At 42.4% G+C, this 23753-nt stretch overlaps 4 protein-coding genes across 8 annotated transcripts in view; 3 read left to right on the forward strand and 1 right to left on the reverse strand.

Annotated features, from left to right (window-relative positions):
• Positions 1-791: 791 nt before the first annotated feature.
• LOC136711090 (uncharacterized) lies at positions 792-5341 on the forward strand. Its single transcript, XM_066687082.1, has 6 exons — positions 792-924; positions 2418-2470; positions 2583-2906; positions 3260-3544; positions 3632-3928; positions 4566-5341. The coding sequence occupies exons 2-6, from the start codon at positions 2428-2430 to the stop codon at positions 4835-4837; spliced, it is 1221 nt and encodes a 406-aa protein (XP_066543179.1). The 5' UTR covers positions 792-924; positions 2418-2427; the 3' UTR covers positions 4838-5341.
• Positions 5342-11168: 5827 nt separating this feature from the next.
• On the reverse strand, positions 11169-16382 carry LOC136711091 (uncharacterized). 5 transcript variants are annotated; one of them, XM_066687085.1, is made up of 7 exons: positions 16276-16382; positions 14869-15063; positions 14459-14520; positions 13723-14055; positions 13339-13626; positions 12949-13251; positions 11169-12784 (listed from the first exon to the last, which is right to left on the reverse strand). In XM_066687085.1, exons 3-7 carry the CDS (start codon positions 14496-14498, stop codon positions 12624-12626), a joined length of 1125 nt encoding a protein of 374 aa, XP_066543182.1. In that variant the 5' UTR covers positions 14499-14520; positions 14869-15063; positions 16276-16382; the 3' UTR covers positions 11169-12623. The 5 variants fall into 5 exon arrangements, 4 of the variants coding, with proteins under 4 accessions (XP_066543182.1, XP_066543180.1, XP_066543183.1 ...); XM_066687083.1 differs by having other exon boundaries at positions 14450-14520; XR_010804702.1 differs by lacking the exon at positions 14459-14520.
• Positions 16383-16509: 127 nt separating this feature from the next.
• LOC136711093 (uncharacterized) lies at positions 16510-20439 on the forward strand. Its single transcript, XM_066687088.1, has 6 exons — positions 16510-16611; positions 17334-17386; positions 17490-17822; positions 18176-18460; positions 18673-18969; positions 19875-20439. The coding sequence occupies exons 2-6, from the start codon at positions 17344-17346 to the stop codon at positions 20042-20044; spliced, it is 1128 nt and encodes a 375-aa protein (XP_066543185.1). The 5' UTR covers positions 16510-16611; positions 17334-17343; the 3' UTR covers positions 20045-20439.
• A 2393-nt stretch (positions 20440-22832) lies between these two features.
• The window catches only part of LOC136711094 (uncharacterized), a 28729-nt gene continuing 27808 nt past the window's right edge, over positions 22833-23753 (forward strand). Inside the window, exon 1 of the mRNA XM_066687090.1 lies at positions 22833-22881. Within this exon, the coding sequence (XP_066543187.1) occupies positions 22839-22881 (43 nt within the window). The 5' untranslated portion in view covers positions 22833-22838. The remainder of the gene's footprint in view (positions 22882-23753) is intronic.

Genomic DNA, 23753 nt, shown 5'->3' on the forward strand with positions numbered 1-23753 from the left:
AATATGGTAATTATTATGTGACGCGGTACAAGCACCCCCACCCCCCTAGGAAGACACCCCCCCCCCCCGAGTTCAACTCAAGCTTAGGTCAAAGGTCAAATCCCCCGCATCCCCCCCACTCCGAAAAAGTGCCCTATATTACTACTGAGGCGCAGCTACACCTAGCAGACACTGAGCATAAGGCAGGTTGTTGCCACAGCTAACTGGAAGGTAAGTTTCTGTACTTCTTTTGGAGAAATACCAAAATAAAGATCAGACACCTTAGATATGTATTCCACCAGCTGCCTCTCCTTCTCAAAAGGAAAGATCTGTCTTTTCTTAATGTATCCAAATGATGCTGTTCTTCTCTTTATGTCCTCTACACTGATCTTTTTGCAATATCGACATGTGACAACCAGCCCCAAATTTCATGTGACAACTTGCCTCAATCAGACTGTTATGCTAACTTCATGCTGACTACCTGACATGATGTAGCACAGCCTTCCAGACAAAGAATCAAAACATAACTGAGTCCTTCCTTTATTCCAGTTCTATTTTTTGAAAACCCCAATGTCACAGAGTTTTATTACTAACGTAGTGGGACACCTTTCCTTTCTTGGTGGTAAAACATGAAAGTTGTGCTCACCTCAATGTTTTGTGACTTTCAGTTGTAATAACACAGTCATTGACCTCAGATGAAGGAGACACACTTTTTGATGTTACATTTTTGTGTCAGAGCCCTCTAGACTGGTAGATCAACTTAACCATATGACAGCCAGCTCTGTTCTCCCGGTTATTGTTTGTAACCGTTGATGTAGGTGGTTGCTGGCACACCTGTGCTGAAGATAAAGCCAACACATGCTGTTTCCTGTCTGGTTTGCACTAAAGGAAAATGGCTACTGAGTGAGAATACTACTGAGACATACTGAGAGGATATTTGGGTTGGTGAGTTGGGACACGGCTTGATCAGCAATCGCTGTGTGTCTTATTCTTGTGTTTGGTCATCCTCCCACCTCAGACTTTCTTCTGTGATTTACGTTGGTGTGTTTTATTGCTGTGCATCACACATGCACTGCTCACTTTTAATTTACTTTAGCTCCGCAGTGTTTAAAAATAGGATTGCGTACCCCTGCCTAGTATTTTAAATGACCTTCGTTGTCCAAATTGTCTATCTGGTTTTATTCTATTACTGTTCAGAGTATGTGAAAATTGAGTATCTGCAGTAATTGTGCCTTAGGCTTTTCAGTGACATGTATCTATTTATTGATTTACTTACTGAGATCTGTGTACAAGATTATCAATTTATATTGCTGTTTTGGCTTCAAACCTACTCACATCTCCTTATGAGATTATAGATGTGTGTGTATTTATAAATATGTTGTTTATTCACATTATTTAATATTCATTCTATGATACTGAATTATTTGTGGCTCTCTGGTATTACCCTGTTATTTCAGACTCTTGAATCAGTAAATCTGTTTTGCTAATGTAAAGTATTGGATCTTTTAGGACACTGTAAGGACAATATATTAATGGTGTGTGTATAATAAATAAGTTATTTGCCATAATTGTTGGCTTGTTGTCCTGCATACAACCCTGCAGTCACTCTTGTCTCACCCAGTTTGAGATCTAGGAGGTCATGAGAGGTCACTCACCTTTTTTAAGGTGGCATAGTCATTTGCATATTCTAAATCATTTGAATATATAAAGAGTAGCATGCTTCACTACACTTACAACTTCTGCTTGTAAAACATTCTTACTCTGATTCGTTGTCTGGCTGATAGAGGGGTGTGGACTGGCGTACTATCATTTGCCATTATCTATGCTTTCCGGGATCGGCTCCAGTGATCCACATGGATAAGCGGTTTCGACGATGGATGGATGGATGGATGGATGTAACAGACCTTAAAAACAGATGGAATTATGAATCCTTGATTCATGCTGGGACACAGACAGGTTCATATTCAACAGCTTGTCCTGCTGGGTCTTTTAATAATAAACCTAATACACATTTAAGGAAAAGCCCTGCAAAGTTGCAAATTCAGTTATATTTTACCTGTGACTGTGGAAAATAAATGAGAATCCACAAAAACTATTAGTTTCCCCACACAGACTTAAACCTATTTCATAGTACTCTATTCAATACAGTCGTTTTAGGATTGCATAGGATTATTGTATAATGAACCCTCGTATAAATCCCCTCTTCCTCTCCCACTAGCCATCTTTCTCTCTCAATTACCTGTGACTCCACCACCCTCTATCCTCCTCCTTCACCACCACAAACTTAGATCTGCCTCGATCCCAATCTTTCATATTCGATATATATCTTTCCTTGCATGTGTCTGCCATTTCATTCTGATCAGTGGTTACAGGACCCATTTTCTCCGGACTGTGTGACTAAACAATAATATTCAAAGTAATAATAGTCTTCTCAACAGGTGTCTCAGCATGAGGATCTGCTGGATTGTTCTGGCTGTGACTGTCACTGCAGGTAGGAGATCAGGATTCTCTGTCTTACTCTATCTTTTCCATTAATAAGCACATGACCAGTGGTGCTGCTGTGTCTCAGTCTGTCTCTGCACTGTGTCTCTCTGTCTCCTCAGATCCTGTCACAGTGTCAGTGAGAGTCGGGGACTCTGTCACTCTGCCCTGTGTTGGATTAGCCTGCAGAGGGACTCCTATAGAGCAGCTCTACATTAAGTGGCAGACAGTGGATCAGGATGTCTATGTGTTCAGGAGAGGCACAGTCTACCCCGGTCCTGGGTTTGAGAACAGGACTGAGGTTCCCCTGGAGAGGATCAGACAGGGGGACTTCTCTCTGACCCTCCAGCACACACTGCTCTCTGATGGAGAGATATACGAGTGTTTCTGTGAGGGACAGAGAAAACAGGATGCTTTTCTCGGAGATGTCAGTCTCACCATCACAGGTAAGAGTGTGAACGTCTCAATTTTCCTGTCCTAACCTGTCAAAACTCACAACCTAGTTCATATTAATTATAAGGAACTCCCAATCACATTTAATGTTTCAGTATTAAATAATACAAAGTGTATTTTATGTTAATACAATAACATAAGTCAAGGGAGTCATGTCAGTCTCTAGCGCTCATAGTGTTGTTTTCTGTCCTTGTTTTTAAAACGAAATGCAACACTATCCCACAATCGCTCTGCCTCTTCCCACAACAAGGATGGGTTTTATAAAATTAAATAAAAATTATAAAATAATATAATGACTTAAGAGAAGTTTTGATATGTTCCACATTGTCCTGTCCTCTCTCTGCAGCTCGTGAGGAGAGCAGCTCTGTCTCCTATGGGCAGCCCCTGAGCCTCCGTCTGTACAGCAGGGCAGCTGTGACAGTGTGGTTTAACCCTGCGGGCGCTGGAGCCTCTCTCCCAGTGTGTGCTGTAGAGGGCGGCACCGTGACCCCTGACCCTGCCTATGGGCCCCGAGTCTCAGGGCAGGAGCAGGAGGTCACACTGTCTGCACTGACCTTCACTGACCAGGGCTCCTACACAGTGCTGGACTCCCAGAGCAGGACCATCAGCACTGTGAACGTCACTGTGACAGGTAGGACAGGGGCCGGGCTCTACTGGAGATCAGGGCTGTGATGAGAGACAGGACTCGGGCTGATGTTCTCCTGTTTCATCCTCTCAGCTCACAGAGACGCCCTCACCCTGCCGTCTGGAGCCTCGCTGTCTCTCCCGCTCTACTCTCCTGGGCCGGTGGAGGTGCTGTTTGCTGTTGCAGGAGAGGGAGCCTGTGTCTCAGTGTGCCCTGTGGAGAGGGACACAGTGTTCAGTCCTGGCCCCGGGTACGAGCAGAGAGTGTCTGTGCAGAGCGGCTCTCTGACCCTGCGATCACTCACAGCAGCTGACCAGGGAAACTACACAGTGAGGGAGTCCAGCACAGACCACACCATCAGCAACGTCTCTGTGTCTGTCACTGCAGAGGGTACGTGTCCCTATAATAACACTGTTATACACTGTATAGGGTGTGTCTCAGCTCTGGTGCTTGGGGCGCACTGACCTGATTTTATTTAATTAAACTTAATTGAACTCACAATAATCATAAGCAGACATTTTACATTATCTGAAACAGTTGAACATTAGAAGTTAGATATAAAATGATAAGGCACTTGTATTCAATAACATTTTGTAAGATTAACAAATTAAGAAGTCAAATTATGCAAATTATGAAATTAAGTATCTGAATACTAGAGCCAGCAAGTCCTTGGGGCTTGGGTTCATTAATGTACCTGTTCAATGGTACCCACAGTACAAAGCAACGTACACTTTTATAGGGCTACACTATATCATGGCAAATGTTCTTTATTAAAGCAATGTATTAGTGTAATTGGGTCATTTGAGAGCTTAGGTGGAACAAACAGCAGACAGTGAGCCCCAGACCCGGTCTGAGAAGAACTGCACTGTGTGACCAAACAACACTGGGACTGGAGTCCAGACTGAGGGCCCTGACATCAGTGCAGAAATGTGCTGAATGGACCTCTGTGCTGCTGTCCCACTGAGAGACCTCTACTGCAATACTCAGTGACCAAAGTCATTTTACTGCTTTGTTGTTTCTCTTCTAGAATCGGTGTTCCCGGTTGGCCTGATCACAGGGATCTTAGTGCTGATCTCAGTGCTGGGACTCGCTCTGCTCTGCTGGCACAGATGGTGTCGCAATAAAGAGCGTGTGAGGATCACCGAGCCCCAGGTGCCCAGTGTGCAGCTCACAACCCAGGACTGCAGCTCAGAGCAGGAGGGCCCAGAGATCTCCACCCTGATGAGGAACAGACACACCCCGGCCAAAGCCAATGGGAACGGGAGTGTGATGAATCAGGTGGTAAATTCAGTCCTTTAGAAACTATTGGAGCAATTATCTCAAAATCTACGGCCTCCTGAGGGAAGAATTCCCTTCTCTGACTTGCTTAATTGATTAAACGCTCCCATGTGTTCCCAGTATTTAGAAACTGGTGATTTAGGGTGACCCACAAGATTAAGTGGATTGGGGCTCTCCAGGACTAGGGTTGGACACCCCTGGTGTAGATTGTGTTTGTGTGTGTATTTCTTCCTGTTTCTAGAGGTCTTATCAGATTGGAAGAGTAATAATGTTCTTGTATTTTGCAAGATCAATGTGGCACCTATGGTTATATTTGGATATATTATAACATATAACATAACCAGTTTCTCCAGGGCTGAGATGCTGGTGGCTTCAGCTCCTGAGACCCACTGCAAGACTGTGGGCATGTAAATATGTTCACTTTGTCACAGTTGTGTTTTTAATTATTGTTTGGTATTGAACCTGATTTTCCTAACCCTGTTATACAGTGAGGGAAAAAAGTATTTGATCCCCTGCTGATTTTGTACGTTTGCCCACTGACAAAGAAATGATCAGTCTATAATTTTAATGGTAGGTGTGTTTTTACAGTGAAAGACAGAATAACAACAACAAAATCCAGAAAAACGCATTTCAAAAAAGTTATAAATTGATTTGCATGTTAATGAGTGAAATAAGTATTTCACCCCTTCGACTTAGTACTTGGTGGCAAAACCCTTGTTGGCAATCACAGAGGTCAGATGGCCACCAGGTTTGCACACATCTCAGGAGGGATTTTGTCCCACTCCTCTTTGCAGATCCTCTCCAAGTCATTAAGGTTTCGAGGCTGAGGTTTGGCAACTCGAACCTTCAGCTCCCTCCACAGATTGTCTATGGGATTAAGGTCTGGAGACTGGCTAGGCCACTCCAGGACCTTAATGTGCTTCTTCTTGAGCCACTCCTTTGTTGCCTTGGCTGTGTGTTTTGGGTCATTGTCATGCTGGAATACCCATCCACGACCCATTTTCAATGCCCTGGCTGAGGGAAGGAGGTTCTCACCCAAGATTTGACGGTACATGGCCCCGTCCATCGTCCCTTGGATGCGGTGCAGTTGTCCTGTCCCCTTAGCAGAAAAACACCCCCAAAGCATAATGTTTCCACCTCCATGTTTGACGGTGGGGATGGTGTTCTTGGGGTCATTCCTCCTCCTCCAAACACAGCAAGTTGAGATGATGCCAAAGAGCTCGATTTTGGTCTCATCTGACCACAACACTTTCACCCAGTTCTCCTCTGAATCATTGTTACCAATTGTTTCTTTGGTGACTATGGTCCCAGCTGCCTTGAGATCATTAACAAGATCCTCCCGTGTAGTTCTGGGCTGATTCCTCACCATTCTCATGATCATTGAAACTCCACGAGGTGAGATCTTGCATGGAGCCCCAGACCGAGGGAGACTGACAGTTATTTTGTGTTTCTTCCATTTGCGAATAATCGCACCAACTGTTGTCACCTTCTCACCAAGCTACTTGGTGATGGTCTTGTAGCCCATTCCAGCCTTGTGTAGGTCTACAATCTTGTCCCTGACATCCTTGGACAGCTCTTTGGTCTTGGCCATGGTGGATAGTTTGGAATCTGATTGATTGATTGCTTCTGTGGACAGGTGTCTTTTATACAGGTAACGAGCTGAGATTAGGAGCACTCCCTTTAAGAGAGTCTCAGCTCGTTACCTGTATAAAAGACACCTGGGAGCCAGAAATCTTGCTGATTGATAGGGGATATACTTATTTCCCTCATTAACATGCAAATCAATTGATAACTTTTTTGAAATGCGTTTTTCTGGATTTTTTTGCTGTTATTCTGTCTCTCACTGTTAAAATACACCTACCATTAAAATTATAGACTGATCATTTCTTTGTCAGTGGGCAAACGTACAAAATCAGCAGGGGATCAAATACTTTTTTTCTCCTCACTGTAATCTGGCCCTTATTCTGCATGTTTTCACACTCTGCCTTGCGTGTTGTACTGGGATTTCCCATTGCAGTCCTCAAATTGTATATTATTTGATTTCCATATAAAATACTGCATTATTCTAATACTTATACCACTTCTAATAATTATAATAATACTACAGTAAATATATGTACATGGGGCTTTAATAGATTATTTGTATTATTATTCAGTCGTCACAACTCTGTGCTACGAATCCTGGTAAAAAAATACCCTACATACCTAATTTCATTACCTATAATATAGCATATTGTCTATGATTTGATCATGCTTTAAAGTATTTAACCATGTGGTTTCCCTTTTTAATACTGTACTATACACTCACCTAAAGGATTATTAGGAACACCATACTAATACTGTGTTTGACCCCCTTTCGCCTTCAGAACTGCCTTAATTCTACGTGGCATTGATTCAACAAGGTGCTGAAAGCATTCTTTAGAAATCTTGGCCCATATTGATAGGATAGCATCTTGCAGTTGATGGAGATTTGTGGGATGCACATCCAGGGCACGAAGCTCCCGTTCCACCACATCCCAAAGATGCTCTATTGGCTTGAGATCTGGTGACTGTGGGGGCCAGTTTAGTACAGTGAACTCATTGTCATGTTCAAGAAACCAATTTGAAATGATTCGACCTTTGTGACATGGTGCATTATCCTGCTGGAAGTAGCCATCAGAGGATGGGTACATGGTGGTCCTAAAGGGATGGACATGGTCAGAAACAATGCTCAGGTAGGCCGTGGCATTTAAACGATGCCCAATTGGCACTAAGGGGCCTAAAGTGTGCCAAGAAAACATCCCCCACACCATTACACCACCACCACCAGCCTGCACAGTGGTAACAAGGCATGATGGATCCATGTTCTCATTCTGTTTACGCCAAATTCTGACTCTACCATCTGAATGTCTCAACAGAAATCGAGACTCATCAGACCAGGCAACATTTTTCCAGTCTTCAACTGTCCAATTTTGGTGAGCTTGTGCAAATTGTAGCCTCTTTTTCCTATTTGTAGTGGAGATGAGTGGTACCCGGTGGGGTCTTCTGCTGTTGTAGCCCATCCGCCTCAAGGTTGTACGTGTTGTGGCTTCACAAATGCTTTGCTGCATACCTCGGTTGTAACGATTGGTTATTTCAGTCAAAGTTGCTCTTCTATCAGCTTGAATCAGTCGGCCCATTCTCCTCTGACCTCTAGCATCAACAAGGCATTTTCGCCCACAGGACTGCCGCATACTGGATGTTTTTCCCTTTTCACACCATTCTTTGTAAACCCTAGAAATGGTTGTGCATGAAAATCCCAGTAACTGAGCAGATTGTGAAATACTCAGACCGGCCCGTCTGGCACTAACAACCATGCCACGCTCAAAATTGCTTAAATCACCTTTCTTTCCCATTCAGACATTCAGTTTGGAGTTCAGGAGATTGTCTTGACCAGGACCACACCCCTAAATGCATTGAAGCAACTGCCATGTGATTGGTTGGTTAGATAATTGCATTAATGAGAAATTGAACAGGTGTTCCTAATAATCCTTTAGGTGAGTGTATACTAATACTTATTGCACTTCTAATATATACTATCAAGGTCTCACCTACTATTCCTTCAGCTCACCACCAGAGGTCTCTCTCTCCCGAGTATTAATCCCGGTGCTTCTTTCTCTCAGTTCCCGCATCACTCAGTCACATTACATTCCTTCTATTCACGTGCACTTGTTCTGTCTTTCCCTCTCCCCATTGGTCTTTCACCCTTTACCCAGTCATCCCTTTGTCCCTTAGCATAATCGCTAAGTCTTGTCTTCTCTCCTGAAACATTTCTGAGCATTATTCCTTGTTTAGACTCCTGTCTTCCTGTCCTTGACCACCTCTTTTGGATCCCCTGAACTGTTCCTGTTTTCCCTTCTCTATTTCCCCTCTTGGATTGTTTGCCTTTCTGCTTTGCTACTAAAGAGCCTGCACTTGGATCTATACACCTTGCCTTTGAGAAACGTTACATATATATTACATTAATCTTGTTTAATACCGTTTTATATTCTAATATGCATTCTACTTCTACAAATAATTTATACTACATTAAATTAATTGAATACTGTATTATAAACTTACTTATTTAACATCTAATACTAATAGAAATACATTATTTTTGTTTAATTTTGTTTAATACAGTTTTACATACTAATACATATTAGTACTTCTACTAGGCTACTAGTAATAATGATACTACATTACATTTAGCTTTGATACAGATTCATATTATTCACTACTCATACCTACATCTCAATTAATTCCCTGTACATTATACTGTATATACATTTTATTATACCATAATATACTATAATACACATTTATACCATATTACACATTTATACCATATTACACTTTTATACTATAGCATACTATAGTATATTGTACTTACTACACTACTACATGTACATACTGCTTACTATACTCACATATACTTTCACATGCAGACAAAGTTTCTTAAGGAACTTCAGCATTCTAGTTTAGTATAGTAAACTTAAAATACCTACTTTTATAGAACCTCATACTATTTTCAGACACTAAAACAATAATGCCAACAAGTCAGACTATGTATGTTGGGCTTGGTTTTAAATGTGATGCAGCTTCATCTGCCCCCCACACAAACACTAGAACAGTTGTGAAGTCACAGTTCATATTCAACCTTTATTTCACATTGCGCCCTTCGGGAACCAATTGACAGGGTGCTATTCAGGATTCATGTAGACATGATGTACATAGTGGTGAACCATTAGGCACGGAGGAGAGAAAAACAAAAACTCCTGGCGGAGAAAATAAATCTCTGGGGGTCCAAGGCCTAACGGTTTTGCCTCCCCTCTAGGCAGAGTCACAGATTGTGTAGGTGTGGTATGCGTGTTGCGGTGAAGTGTCTGAGCCGGCCGTCCAGTACAGCGTTTAAACCGCAACAAGGTGAAATCCATTGTCCAGGCGTTCAGGAACATGGATCCAGTCTTTGGGGTCACTCTGTCACAGGTCCACGGCCGCAGTAACCATCTCTGATCCGCCAGTACAATCGGAGCAGGTTGCTCAGTGGGACAGGGCATGCAGGCGAGAGAAAAATAAGTGTAAATTAAAGCAGTTAACACTCTGCTCTCACAATTTAAATAACTCAAATTCCTACATTCCTCTATCCATTTGCTGACCTATTCCCTTGAGAATCTAAACTTTGCAAGTAATTTTGTTAATAAATACATAAATAAATAAAATAAAAAACATGCAGACACACACATAATAAACTCACCCACTCTCTGGTACAGTGCCCCTAAATTAAGGATATTTGGGAAAACATTAACAAGGCAATAACAAACTGCAAAATGACTATATACATACCTTTATTTGCTCCTGCTCACTTTGGTTTTGTGTTTTGGTAAAATAATGCATTAAAATGTATTATGAGGTAGTATAAACAAAATTGCACATTCAATTTACCCATTTGATATCAGTTATTTCTATATAGAAAAGACAAGTTTTTTTAGTGTTAGAGTTAAGTTATATTTACCAGTTTACAAGTAGTAAATTGGGTTTTTGTTGTTTTCATGCCCAGAACATTACTTGGGAAGCAGACTTGGTAAGATCCTGATTACAGCGTACCAAACTGGACATGAGATTGGAGGCAATATAAGGCACCACTGTCAATCAGACAGGTTATGGGGGGTACCAACTAAAAAGTATTCATATTCATATTCTGCCGTTGCCGTCAATGTCACGAAGACTTGTTTTCCTTAGAGCCACTTTGTACATTTTCCTATGCAGTTCAAAATTATTGTAAAATGGTGGCCATCTATGGTGTAGCTATTTTCTTTAGACTGAGAGCAAGACTTCTTAACCAAGTTGTAGATTAATCCACATTATCAGTATTATTTTTCCACCTGTTCAGACCAAGTTTGAGGTACAGCGCAGTCTGGACTCGGCTGATTTTTAGTCCAATTAAGGTGCACTAAGTCACCAGTACACTACAATCAACTTGTTTGTGGCAACTCATTACACATACAGTAATTAACTTTACTACTTGGCTAATATGTGTATCAGACATGAGCATGGCACAACAGAAAAATATCTGAAATGCAGAAATGGATCACCAATGGCCCTCACATATAGGGGGTGTATTCGTCACTACAATAAGGAAAAAAACACAGAACAATGTAAATGATCAAAGACAGGGGCATTCAATCTAAGCCAGTGGTTCCCAAACCAGTCCTGGGGGACCCTCTACCCTGTTGGTTTTTGTTCTAACCGAGCTCTCAATTACTTAATTGAACCTTATTTGAAGTAACAATCTGCTTAGATTAATATTTTAAATTGTGTAAGAAAATAGTTGTTTCTTCATGACATTTTTTAATATAATTATATACTTAACTTAAAACCCTTACGGTTTAAAATAATTAAAAGTCTCTAATTTAGGGAATTATTAGTTCAATTAAGGTTTAAATTAAGTAATTAAGAGCTCGGTTGGAACAAAAACCAGCAGGGTAGGGGGTCCCCCAGGACTGGTTTAGGAACCACTGCTCTAAGCCTTTACCACTGGAATGAGACCTACACAATTGATCAGTTACACTCATAGGTGGATATATCTATGTTTGCACTATATGGTGTCATTATTGCATACGAGGTTTGTTTAGAGCGAGGCTTCATAGTTTAGCCGTTGACAAACTGCTTTGGACATTTTTTGATGCGGTCACCAATTTGAATGCAAGTTCATGTTTCCACTGCTTAGTAAATAAACAATCTAAATAGGATCAGCAGATGTATTTAATAGCTGAATTGACATATTTGAATAGTCTTAATGAGAGAGTTTATTGGATTCTGACTTCTGCTGCTTAGACACACATTACACAGAAATATTTACATGTTCAGGGGAGAAAAAAAGTCTCAGGGTCAATAGTCAAGTTCAGCAGTACACTTATAAAGGAGTATGGACAGACTGAACAGTAGTGGGGAAAAAGGTCACGTTAGAGCACAGATAGGTGAAGCATTTTCATCCCTTAGGGGTTTGATTAATCAAAAGGCAGAGGCAGAGAGATTGAGTCTTCACAGGAACATGGGATCTGGGGTGGAGAGAGAGAGAGACACACATGACTCTAACAAAAGGCTCAGGGCTACAATGCAGAAAACCAAACAAACACATGGACTTCTTTTGAAGCTGGAATTTTAAGCAATTTGAAATCCATTTCCGTAGGGATGATACTGGTTGGTTTTAAATTGGTTTTCCTAAAACATTTGAGACAAAGATAGCATTTGCACGAATAACACTTTTTCCAAATTATAATGGTTTCAGGGATGATATCCGTGAAAGTTGGAGTGGACTGCAAAAATAGTTTTTAAATACAAGGGTTTCAATTTTAGGAGAGAATATAGATTGGGCTCCATCTTGGATCGTGCAGGAACAATTCACACATTGTATGAACACCATAATCGGTCACGTTTTGTTTTCCCAAGAGAAGCAATTTGAGTGATTTTTTTTTTTCCCCATTATTCGGTTGTCCCTGGGAGCTGGTTGGTTGGCAGTGAATACCCCTCCACCCCCAAAGCTATGTCACACACAAGTGTTTTAAAAGGAATCAGCCGAAGTCCTACAGGTACAGTGTGGGGACTACCATTTTTACTAATACCCCCCCACACACACTGCTTATTTATGTGTAAATAATACACAGAATTAGTATTGCCATTATGGATTTTGCCACTCATTGTAGTGCTTTGTTCCCTTTTCTCTGGCTTTGCAATACAGTTCTGTAGGACACGGTCATTCAGGGCTCACTACTTTAACGGCCTGCATCAGTCATGTGCTTATTGGGCATCAGACCTGTTGAGATTCTATCCATCTCTCTCTCACTCTTCCCCTGAAACACAGTCTGTGCCCAATGATCACTGCAATCCCAGTGACAAGCAGCAGCACTGCCACCACTGCCACCACTGCCACCACTGCACCCACCCTGGACCTCCTGAGAACCCCCGACCCTGCAAGACAAGGGTAGGTAAATTCAAGGGGGGTAAATACAATCAGCTTCAACAAGGGAGATAAAAAGCCTCAGGGGTCAGTGAGCAGCAGCCACGGCTGTGCTTCAGCTCTTCAGTGATCTGTGGACTCTAGTGGGACTCACTATCACATAACAGGCTCTTACCTCTCACAGTGTCACACACAGACACAGAGACGTTGCTGACAGTGCGGTTGTTCCCTGACTCCCTCAGTGTGTAGTTTCCCTGGTCAGCTGCTGTGAGTGAGCGCAGGGTCAGAGAACCGTTCTGCACTGACACTCTGTGCTCGTACCCGGGGCCAGGGCGACTTGCTGCGTCCCTCTCCACAGCGCACACTGAGACACAGGCTCCCTCTCCTGCAGCAGCAAACAGCACCTCCACCGGCCCAGGAGAGTAGAGCGGGAGAGACAGCGAGGCTCCAGATGGCAGGGTGAGGGCGTCTCTGTGAGCTGAGAGGATGAAACAGGAGAACATCAGCCTGAGTCCAGTCTCTCATCACAGCCCTGATCTCCAGAAGTGCCCGGCCCCTGTCCTACCTGTCACAGTGACGTTCACAGTGCTGATGGTCTCTCTGCTCTGGGAGTCCAGCACTGTGTAGGAGCCCTGGTCAGTGAAGGTCAGTGCAGACAGTGTGACCTCCTGCTCCTGCCCTGAGACTCGAGGCACATAGGCAGGGTCAGGGGTCACGGTGCCGCCCTCTACAGCACACACTGGGAGAGAGGCTCCAGCGCCCGCAGGGTTAAACCACACTGTCACAGCTGCCCTGCTGTACAGACGGAGGCTCAGGGGCTGCCCATAGGAGACAGAGCTGCTCTCCTCACGGCCTGTGGAGAGAACATGTTGTACATAAGAAACCAGGTGTTTGTGTGTGTTGGGGTAGGGATGGGAGGACATGCGAATCAAGACATTCCGATTCTTACCTGTGATGGTGAGACTGACATCTCCGAGAAAAGCATCCTGTTTTCTCTGTCCCTCACAGAAACACTCGTATATCTCTCCATCAGAGAGCAGTGTGTGCTGGAGGGTCAGAGAGAAGTCCCCCTGTCTGATCCTCTCCAGGGGAACCTCAGTCCTGTTCTCAAACCCAGGACCGGGGTAGACTGTGCCTCTCCTGAACACATAGACATCCTGATTCACTGTCTGCCACTTAATGTAGAGCTGCTCTACAGGAGTCCCTCTGTAGGCTGATCCATCACAGGGCAGAGTGACGGAGTCCCCGACTCTCACTGACACTGAGACAGGAGCTGAGGAGACTGGAGAATGGAGAAAAGTTGACATCATACTGCAAAGAGGAGACCTAGAGAATATTGTCTTAGAATAAGGAAAACTGCAAAAAATAAACAAAACATGATTCAAAAAACCTTGTCTGAAAGTATTCATATTCTTCAAATGTACACAATCGTATTGACATATACAGCTCTGGAAAAAATTATGAGACCACTCCAAGTTCAGAAACCAATGTTAAGTGGTCTCTTAATTTCTTCCAGAGCTGTAGATTACTAATTAAACCATACATATTCAACAACTATATTTTTCATAGTTTGTTAAATACTTGTTCAGTTTAGAGAAAACAATCTTAACTAAAATATCTAAGACAGGATTTTGTCACTATACTGAAATAATCAAATGAAAATAAAGAAAAATAACCTTCCTTGCCTCCAGTCATAACTCCAGCCAGGACAATCCACTGAAGCATGATTCCCAGGGAAAATCTGATCCTGGGAAGTCAAATATATCATTATTAAATAAGGCTTACATTTTCATTATAAAACACAGGGTTGCAGAGTGTTGGGTAAGAGCCATGGTTAAGCTCATGTCTTCTGGTTATTGTTCCAGATAAGTGCTTGGGTACATAATCAAACCCTTTAACTTTAATTTAATACACCTATAAACAGCTGACAGCAATTAAAAAAGGTCAACTGATATGTTAATCACTCTTCTACTTGTGTTATTTAGCTCTCATCTGGAACAAACCCCTGCAGACATGGGGGTAGGGCTGGGCTGAATACCACTGTTGTAACATTTATGCATACATGAGTGGGAAAGGCAGATGAACAGTGGCGTACCACGAGTCTCTGGTGCTTGGAGATCGATGCCTTGATCCTCAGCCGAGGATTCGTCCTGGGTCTTCAGATGGATCCCACGCTAGGGGGATGATTAATGTACACTTTTCTTACTGCATTTTGTCTCCAGCTTTACAGGACCTGGGTTTGGTGTGCAGAAGAGCCTCTTCCAGTTGTGTAGGGCATCATTGGGACAGACTGTTGTGGGGAGAGAAGTGATGTTGTGATTCCTTGTTGTATTGTTATTTATGAGGAGACCTCATCGTATAAGGAAGGTGATAATCATTGCTTTGGGCTAGGCTTCCCATATACTTCAGTTTAATAGAAGACCTGCAACAATATTTAAATTTAGTCGAAACAGAAACCCTACTTTGTATTACATTCGTGTTTATTACCTGAAGTGTTGAGCAGAGAATGTGTTCGTTTACTCTTTAAATAAACTAATAATCTGCACTGACACAAAGGGGTAGATGTACTAACAAAGTCACTACTCAAACATATCCTCATTGCTTTTCTGGTGTGAAGTCTCAAAATAATATAGCGTTTTTATGTTAAAGACCACAGCAAATGGTGATTTAAAGATAAGTAGCATCATTGTGAGGAGCATTGCATGAGCTTTGCAATATTTTAATACATTAGCTTAGCAACGCTAGCACACAATACCATTTAAATGAAAACGTGCACCTTATTATAGGTCCTGTCCCGGCAGAAGCCATTCATCCACCTGATATCAATTAAACTAGTTTAGCAGCGCCGGGACAGAAGCAAGAAACCGGGCTTAAATTCAGATCAAACTGGGGGTGGGGGGTATAGATCAGAAGCGGTGAACGAGAGCCTGTGTTTTACAGTTTGATTGGTTTTTATTGAACATGCATTTGGTTTTATGAATTCAGAGTTCTTCAAATTTGTTTTACCATTCAGGTCTACTCTATGTATGTTCCCGTACTGCGCATGTCTACCAAGTCTCCACAGCCAATTTCAAATTGAATGAAAACAATGACAAGCTGCTGCAGATTCAGTAATTTGACTTAATTTACCCAAGTTCAGTTACAAACACAACTGTATTCCGTCGTTGCTGTGTTTTAAAGCACATGCATGATGCCTTACTTTCGGTTTTGTATCCGGTCAATGAATAGGCGATTCGTAAGAGCCACACATATACCGTGAACCTGACATTTAAAATGGATTTCACGATCAATAAATCAGACTGTTGAATATGTACGCGCGATTTCATTATTCTTATACTTAAATTACAACTTTGAATACTTCTGGCAATGCAGATCAGATTCATGTTGATTCATGTTGTCTTCTGTTTAACTTTTTATTCAATTGTATAACCATTTAATATTTATGCATTTCTTTTCTCTGCGTTTCACAATAAAATTGTTGACTTTATATTTCAATACTCACGGACTTGTGCAACAAGGTGCATTTCTACAGACACAAACAGTATCCTTTACATGATGACAGGCCGTTTGTGTGCTAGTGCTTTATTATTGACTGGATTTGAAGGAGCATCATTGGCTGATACTGATCCAATGGGCTGCGTCCAAAATGTAACTCTTCCGTTATTTACATATGAAGTAGCCAATACAGGGCAGCGCTCATCCCATTGGATCAAATTGTAAGCAGCAGTCAATGACACTAATTTCAAATCCATTTAAACTTTTAATCGCCACTTACTACTTGTTCTCGTGTAAAGGGTCGTGTTTGTGTCTGAAGAAATACACCCTGTTACACAAATCCGTGAGTAGAAATGTAAAGTCTATATAAGTACTGTTGTGAAGTAATAATTAAGAGAAAAATACTTTTGTTCATTTTGAATTTTGAGTGCACATGCAAACTAGACCAGGGGTTTTCAAACCAGGAGAACCCCCTGCCCTGCTGTGTTTTGTTCCAGCTTAGGTCTTAATTACTTAATTGAATGGTTTGTTGCTTTGTTAGGTCAATTAAGGATTCAATTAAGCAATTAAGTACTCGGTTGGAACAAAAACCAGCAGGGCAGGGGATACTCCTGGACCAGTTTGAAAACCACTGATCTAGACAATAATAGATAGATCATTAATCGGTACAGTTTTCAATATTAAGTTAACTTCTTCTTAAAGTATTCTATTCACTATCAAACTATTTATCCCACAGCAATGAACACATCAAATCAAATAAAACTGTTTTCTTTCCATGCAATAAATGTCTTACTAATTTCCAGCAAATCAACACATTCGTGTTCGCTGTGTTTTAACCACACCTACCGTTCTTGCCGTTCAATGTATGATTTTTTTTAAAGATTTTTTATTTGAGCATTCAATTAAGTAATTACGAGCTCAGCTCTTAGCAAAAATACACCAGGGCAGGCGGTCCCAGGACCAGGATTGAGAACCAATGGTCTACATAACCTATTTCCAACTGCTTTAAAAAATAATAGTAAAATCAAGTGATGATAATGCAAATAATAATAGTCTTCACTGCAGGACTGTCAGCATGAGGATCTGCTGGATTGTTCTGGCTGTGACTGTCACTGCAGGTAGGAGATCAGGATTCTCTGATTGTTTCTTTCTTTTGCATTAATAAGCACATGACCAGTGGTGCTGCTGTGTCTCAGTCTGTCTCTGCACTGTGTCTCTCAGTCTCCTCAGATCCTGTCTCAGTGTCAGTGAGAGTCGGGGACTCTGTCACTCTGCCCTGTGATGGATCAGCCTGCAGAGGGACTCCTATAGAGCAGCTCTACATTAAGTGGCAGACAGTGGATCAGGATGTCTATGTGTTCAGGAGAGGCACAGTCCACCCCGGTCCTGGGTTTGAGAACAGGACTGAGGTTCCCCTGGAGAGGATCAGACAGGGGGACTTCTCTCTGACCCTCCAGCACACACTGCTCTCTGATGGAGAGATATACGAGTGTTTCTGTGAGGGAGAGAGAAAACAGGATGTTTTTCTTGGAGATGTCAGTCTCACCATCACAGGTAAGAGTGTGAACGTCTCAATTTTCCTGTCCTAACCTGTCAAAACTCACAACCTAGTTCATATTAATTATAAGGAACTCCCAATCACATTTAATGTTTCAGTATTAAATAATACAAAGTGTATTTTATGTTAATACAATAACATAAGTCAAGGGAGTCATGTCAGTCTCTATCGCTCATAGTGTTGTTTTCTGTCCTTGTTTTTAAAACGAAATGCAACACTATCCCACAATCGCTCTGCCTCTTCCCACAACAAGGATGGGTTTTATAAAATTAAATAAAAATGATAAAATAATATAATGACTTAAGAGAAGTTTTGATATGTTCCACATTGTCCTGTCCTCTCTCTGCAGCTCGTGAGGAGAGCAGCTCTGTCTCCTATGGGCAGCCCCTGAGCCTCCGTCTGTACAGCAGGGCATCTGTGACAGTGTGGTTTAACCCTGCGGGCGCTGGAGCCTCTCTCCCAGTGTGTGCTGTAGAGGGCGGCACCGTGACCCCTGACCCTGCCTATGAGCCCCGAGTCTCAGGGCAGGAGCAGGAGGTCACACTGTCTGCACTGACCTTCACTGACCAGGGCTCCTACACAGTGCTGGACTCCCAGAGCAGGACCATCAGCACTGTGGCCGTCACTGTGACAGGTAGGACAGGGGCTACACTAGATTTCTCAGCTCCAGGTGTTCATTGTCATTAACCATGTTCATTTTCTGTAAAATACATATATACATTATGACTTAAATGGAAGTCAGTCCTGATCTAAAATTAATTTATTCTCATTAAATCCCAAATCAGATTTGTTCGAATTGCTGTTTCCAGCCGTATTGATGGCCTCCTGTCTCCTAATGTCTCTCAGCTCACAGTGACGCCCTCACCCTGCCGTCTGGCACAGACCTGTGCGTCTCTCTGCTCACTGCAGAGCCGGTGGAGGTGCTGTTTGCTCCTGTGGGAGACCGAACCTCTGTCCCAGTGTGCGCTGTGGAGAGGGACACTGTGTTCAGACCCGGCCCCGGGTACCAGCCCAGAGTGTCAGTGCAGAACGGCTCTCTGACCCTGCGCTCACTCACAGCAGCTGACCAGGGAAACTACACACTGAGGGAGTTAGACAGCAGCAACACCATCAACACCGTCTCTGTGTCTGTCACTGCAGAGGGTAAGTGTCCCTTTAATAACACTGTTATACACTGTATAGGGTGTGTCTCAGATCTGGTCCTTGGGGAACATTGACCTGATTTTAATTCCAACCAAACTCTCATTAATTGAACTCACAATAATCCTAATCACACCTTTTTAATGATTACAGCTGGGCTTTTGAAGTTCAATATAAAATAACACACTTGAATTCTATGGAGTGAGTTCACTGACAAAATAAGCGAGCACAGAAATACAACTTGTACGTGCAAAACTATACTTATGTTTTTTATTTTAGGCTTACAATTAAATTCTGTGCTCGTTCAATATTGTTTACACATTTGCAGGTTCGTTTACATATTTGCAGTTCTCGCTGCGTGCTCACGCTTCTTGCTGCGCATGTGCAGTTCTCTCTACACGCTCGCAGTTCTTTTTGACAGTGTTTTCACACTGACTAGTAACAACGCATAGATCAGGCATCCTAGATGATCATCAATCTCCATTTTCATCACACATGGCTGACCACATGGCAGCAGATGCAGAGTCTAAAAAAACCTTAACATGGTTTAATGACAAGACTGACACTTTCCAAACTGTTACACAAAGGATTGGATGTTAAAGTGCCGTGTTAAGCCCTAGACAGACGTAATTGTGCTTAATGTTGAACTCAAATGGTTTACTGTACTTTCAGATGTAACCATTTATATTCAAACTTTATAATTAACAAGACTGGCACCACCCAGGCTGATAGACACAATATGTAATGTTCAAATTGATATTAAAAGCAAAAGTAAAGTTAAGTCTTGTTGTAGCCAAGTGCAGAAATGTGCTGAATGGACCTCTGTGCTGCTGTCCCACTGAGAGACCTCTACTGCAATACTCACAAGTGACCAAATTCATTTTACTGCTTTGTTGTTTTTCTTCTAGAATCGGGGTTCCTGGTTGGCCTGGTCACAGTGATCTTAGTTTCGATCTTAGTGCTGATCTCAGTGCTGGGACTCGCTCTGCTCTGCTGGCACAGACGGCGTCGTCACAAAGACTGTGTGAGGATCACCGAGCCCCAGCTCGCAACCCAGCACTGCAGCTCGGACCAGTAGGGCACAGAGAGCTCCACCCTGATCAAGAACGGACACCCGGCCAAAGCCAATGGGAACGGGAGTGTGATGGGGAGGGAAATCACTGTGTAGATTGTGTCTGTGCCGTGTGTGTATTTCTCCCTGCTGCTAATGGTCCTGATTGGAAGTCATTATTTTATTGTATTTTGCAAGATCAATGTGACACCTTGGTTATAGTTGTATATCTTGAATCATCTGTACTTGTACAAAACTTCATTTTTCTTTTTTAAACCCCTACAATTGTACATATTGTACAACTATAACCACAGTTCCTGCTGGCTTCAGGACTGTGGGGATGTAAATATGTTCATTTTGTCAACTAAATTAATTTCTGCTAAATGTTTTTGTATAATAAAATGTAATTTGTTTTATATGAATTATAGTTTTGCAACCTCATTGCACACACGTGTTAATTCCCCGATTGCTCATTATGAGGTTCACATATGTGCGCTGCACCAGGAGAAGCATTTGATTGAAATTCGGGTTTAAGGTGGACCAGCAGATAAAGGGCTCTCGTATTTTCTGACACGTTTCTTGCTCGATCATGTTTGTTAATTCATAACTTTTACTCGCATATTTCGGTGGTTTCATGTGCGTTCAGAGTACAAGAGAAGCAGAGCTTTTCATTAACATGCGTCTGTTGCAGCACTTTGGGGCGTTGTGCTGGATGTACACGGACACTGTGGCTGGGAGATCGCAGCTCTTGCTTGTGTAGAGGGGCTGGGGCTCACAGGACACTTCACACAGGGACATTTCTGGACAGAACCGAGTCATTGGATGGCTGGCAGAGCAGTGTGGACAGGACCCTCGGAGCACTGCAGATCCCCCCACACACACCTGTTGTAGTGAAGCCGGTAAAGCCGTGCTGTGGCTTTTAAGATCTAAACCAGGGTCTGTCTATTCAGCTACTTATACTGCTTTTTATCTGACCGCCTTGTTTTCCTGCCACTGTTTCATCTGTCCCTTTAGACCCTGAATGCTTTTACGACTGTTGCCCAAGTTAATTCCTGTCATTGTTATAATGTATTGCTAATTGTCAATTAATTACCTGAATGCTTGTTCTGGTTACTGCCATTATACATTCTATTGACCAACATCTGGATCTGTGATTATGTTTAAAAATCCAACAAAACCAAATTGCTGGTCTATTATTGCTATTGGGATTGGTTTCTCCTCATAGCGCCCTGGCTTTATGGATATAGTTGCAATGGTTTGCTACGGTGTCCTAGTGACCGTTTAGAAATAAAAATGGTCAATTGTGGTATTTGCCTTTTACCCCAGAAAACCATTACAATGTAATATACCAAGTTTCAGGAAGTTGGCGGGGGCGCAATCTTAAAAATATGAATGATGAATCCTTGATTTGTGGCGGCACACAGACAGGTTCACATTCTGAGTAACACCTTGTCCTGCTGGGTCTTTTAATAAACCGGTTTCCCACGGGTCATGGCAATCCTGCAAAAGTTATGGAATTTGAAATGAAATGTTTTGAAATATCATAAACTATCCATAAAGTTTGGGAAAAGTAACGGCAATTTTAAATGGACCTGAAATGATCATGATCATTTTTTTTTCATAAGCTTATCATTCATGTAAATGTTCATCTAAATTAACCCTTTTAGGTGGCGAGTCTCAAAACAGCCAGCTGTGCCCACTCTGATTTACTGATTTACACATTTATCCACCAACTCCCACACACATCTGAAGTCTACATTATAGTGGTTTTGACTGCCTCGTTTAAATGCACAAAATGTATACTCATGGAAATTGTAGTAAGAAGTTATGGAAAAGTTTTCAAATTTCAATGGTAGAAATGAGTGGGAACCCTGAAAAGACCTAATAACAAACCTTACCTGCATCACTTGTAAAATGTTGGAAAAAATGATTAGACAGAAAATAGAGGAGCATCTTAATGAAAACCATATTCTTGGAGATTGTAAATATGGGTTTAGAGGAGGCAGATCATGTCTTACTAATTTATTTGAATTTTTTGAACATGCAACTGTGGCAAAAAAATGAGAACCAACATAAACTGTTTGTTTTCCACACAGACTAAAACCTATTTCATAGAACTATCTTCCAGTAGTGATTATTGGATAATGAACCCTCATATACATCCTTTCTTCCTCTCCCACTAGCCATCTTTCTGTCTCAATTACCCGTGAGTCTGTGCTGGTGAGCAAGGTGGGGAGGGCAGCAGACTGAGCTCTGTCTCGATCCCGGTCTTTCATACTCGATATATACCATGTAAACGCCCCAAGAACAAGCAGGAACTAAAGACACTGCGGTGCAGGCCTGGCAGAGCATCACCAGGGAAGAAGCCCAGCATCTGCTGATGTCTATGGGCTCCAGACTTCAGGCAGTCATTGACTGCAAAGGATTTGCAACCAAGTATTGAAACTCACAATTTAATTCATGATTATGTTAGTTTGTCCAATTACTTTTGAGCCCCTAAAATTGGGGGACCACATATAAAAATGGATGTAATTCCTACACCGTTCACTCAATTGGGATGTAACTACCCTAAAATTAAAGATGAATGTCTAAACTTAAAGCACATCTTGATGGTTTCCTTTCAAATTAATTGTGGTGGCTTACAGAGCCAAAAGGATGACAGTTGTGTCATTGTCCATATATTTATGGACCTAACTGTATTTCCTTGCATGTGTCCACCATTTCTCTCTGAGCACATGTCTACAAAACCAATTTTCTCCTGACTGTAAGACTAAACAAAAGTATTTGAAGTAATAATTGTTTTCTTCACAGGTGTCTCATCATGCAGATCTGCTGGATTATTCTGGCTGTGACTGTCACTGCAGGTAGGTGATCAGGATTCTTGGTTTCTTTCTTTTGCATTAATAAGCACATGACCAGTGGTGCTGCTGTGTCTCAGTCTGTCTCTGCACTGTGTCTCTCTGTCTCCTCAGATCCTGTCTCAGTGTCAGTGAGAGTCGGGGACTCTGTCACTCTGCCCTGTGATGGATCAGCCTGCAGAGGGACTCCTATAGAGCAGCTCTACATTGAGTGGCAGACAGTGGATCAGGATGTCTATGTGTTCAGGAGAGGCACAGTCTACCCCGGTCCTGGGTTTGAGAACAGAGCTGAGGTTCCCCTGGAGAGGATCAGACAGGGGGACTTCTCTCTGACCCTCCAGCACACACTGCTCTCTGATGGAGAGATGTATGAGTGTTTCTGTGAGGGAGAGAGAAAACAGGATGTTTTTCTTGGAAATGTTCGTCTTAACATCACAGGTAAGAGTGTGAATGTCTTTGATTGAATGTCTGCTCTGTTTTCTGTGTGGCTGTTTACCTGATATTGTTCTGCACAAATAATGGCAATTTCAGGTTGTTTCTGTTTTAATGACCCAAGTCTCAAACTCTTCCCCATACAAGAATCCTTCTGTCCTCTCTCTGCAGCTCGTGAGGAGAGCAGCTCTGTCTCCTATGGGCAGCCCCATAGCCTCTGTCTGTACAGCAGGGCAGCTGTGACAGTGCGGTTTAACCCTGCGGGCGCTGGAGCCTCTCTCCCAGTGTGTGCTGTAGAGGGCGGCACCGTGACCCCTGACCCTGCCTATGGGCCCCGAGTCTCAGGGCAGGAGCAGGAGGTCACACTGTCTGCACTGACCTTCACTGACCAGGGCTCCTACACAGTGCTGGACTCCCAGAGCAGAGAGACCATCAGCACTGTGAAC

This window comes from Amia ocellicauda, chromosome 15 (assembly GCF_036373705.1).
Source record: "Amia ocellicauda isolate fAmiCal2 chromosome 15, fAmiCal2.hap1, whole genome shotgun sequence".
Classification (NCBI taxonomy): Eukaryota; Metazoa; Chordata; class Actinopteri; order Amiiformes; family Amiidae; genus Amia; species Amia ocellicauda.

Excerpts from the sequence above, each read along its gene's own strand:
- LOC136711090 (XM_066687082.1), top strand. The coding sequence starts at position 2,428 with ATGAGGATCTGCTGGATTGTTCTGGCTGTGACTGTCACTGCAG. Across the intron at positions 2,471-2,582 it reads GGCTGTGACTGTCACTGCAG|ATCCTGTCACAGTGTCAGTG; the intron begins GTAGGAGATCAG and ends CTGTCTCCTCAG. Across the intron at positions 2,907-3,259 it reads TGTCAGTCTCACCATCACAG|CTCGTGAGGAGAGCAGCTCT; the intron begins GTAAGAGTGTGA and ends CTCTCTCTGCAG.
- LOC136711091 (XM_066687084.1), bottom strand. The coding sequence starts at position 14,498 with ATGCTTCAGTGGATTGTCCTGGCTGGAGTTATGACTGGAGGCAAGGAA. Across the intron at positions 14,056-14,449 it reads TATGACTGGAGGCAAGGAAG|TCTCCTCAGCTCCTGTCTCA; the intron begins GTTATTTTTCTT and ends TCCATTCTCCAG. Across the intron at positions 12,785-12,948 it reads TGTGTGTGACACTGTGAGAG|GGTCGGGGGTTCTCAGGAGG; the intron begins GTAAGAGCCTGT and ends CTTGTCTTGCAG.
- LOC136711093 (XM_066687088.1), top strand. The coding sequence starts at position 17,344 with ATGAGGATCTGCTGGATTGTTCTGGCTGTGACTGTCACTGCAG. Across the intron at positions 17,823-18,175 it reads TGTCAGTCTCACCATCACAG|CTCGTGAGGAGAGCAGCTCT; the intron begins GTAAGAGTGTGA and ends CTCTCTCTGCAG. Across the intron at positions 18,970-19,874 it reads TGTGTCTGTCACTGCAGAGG|AATCGGGGTTCCTGGTTGGC; the intron begins GTAAGTGTCCCT and ends TTTTTCTTCTAG.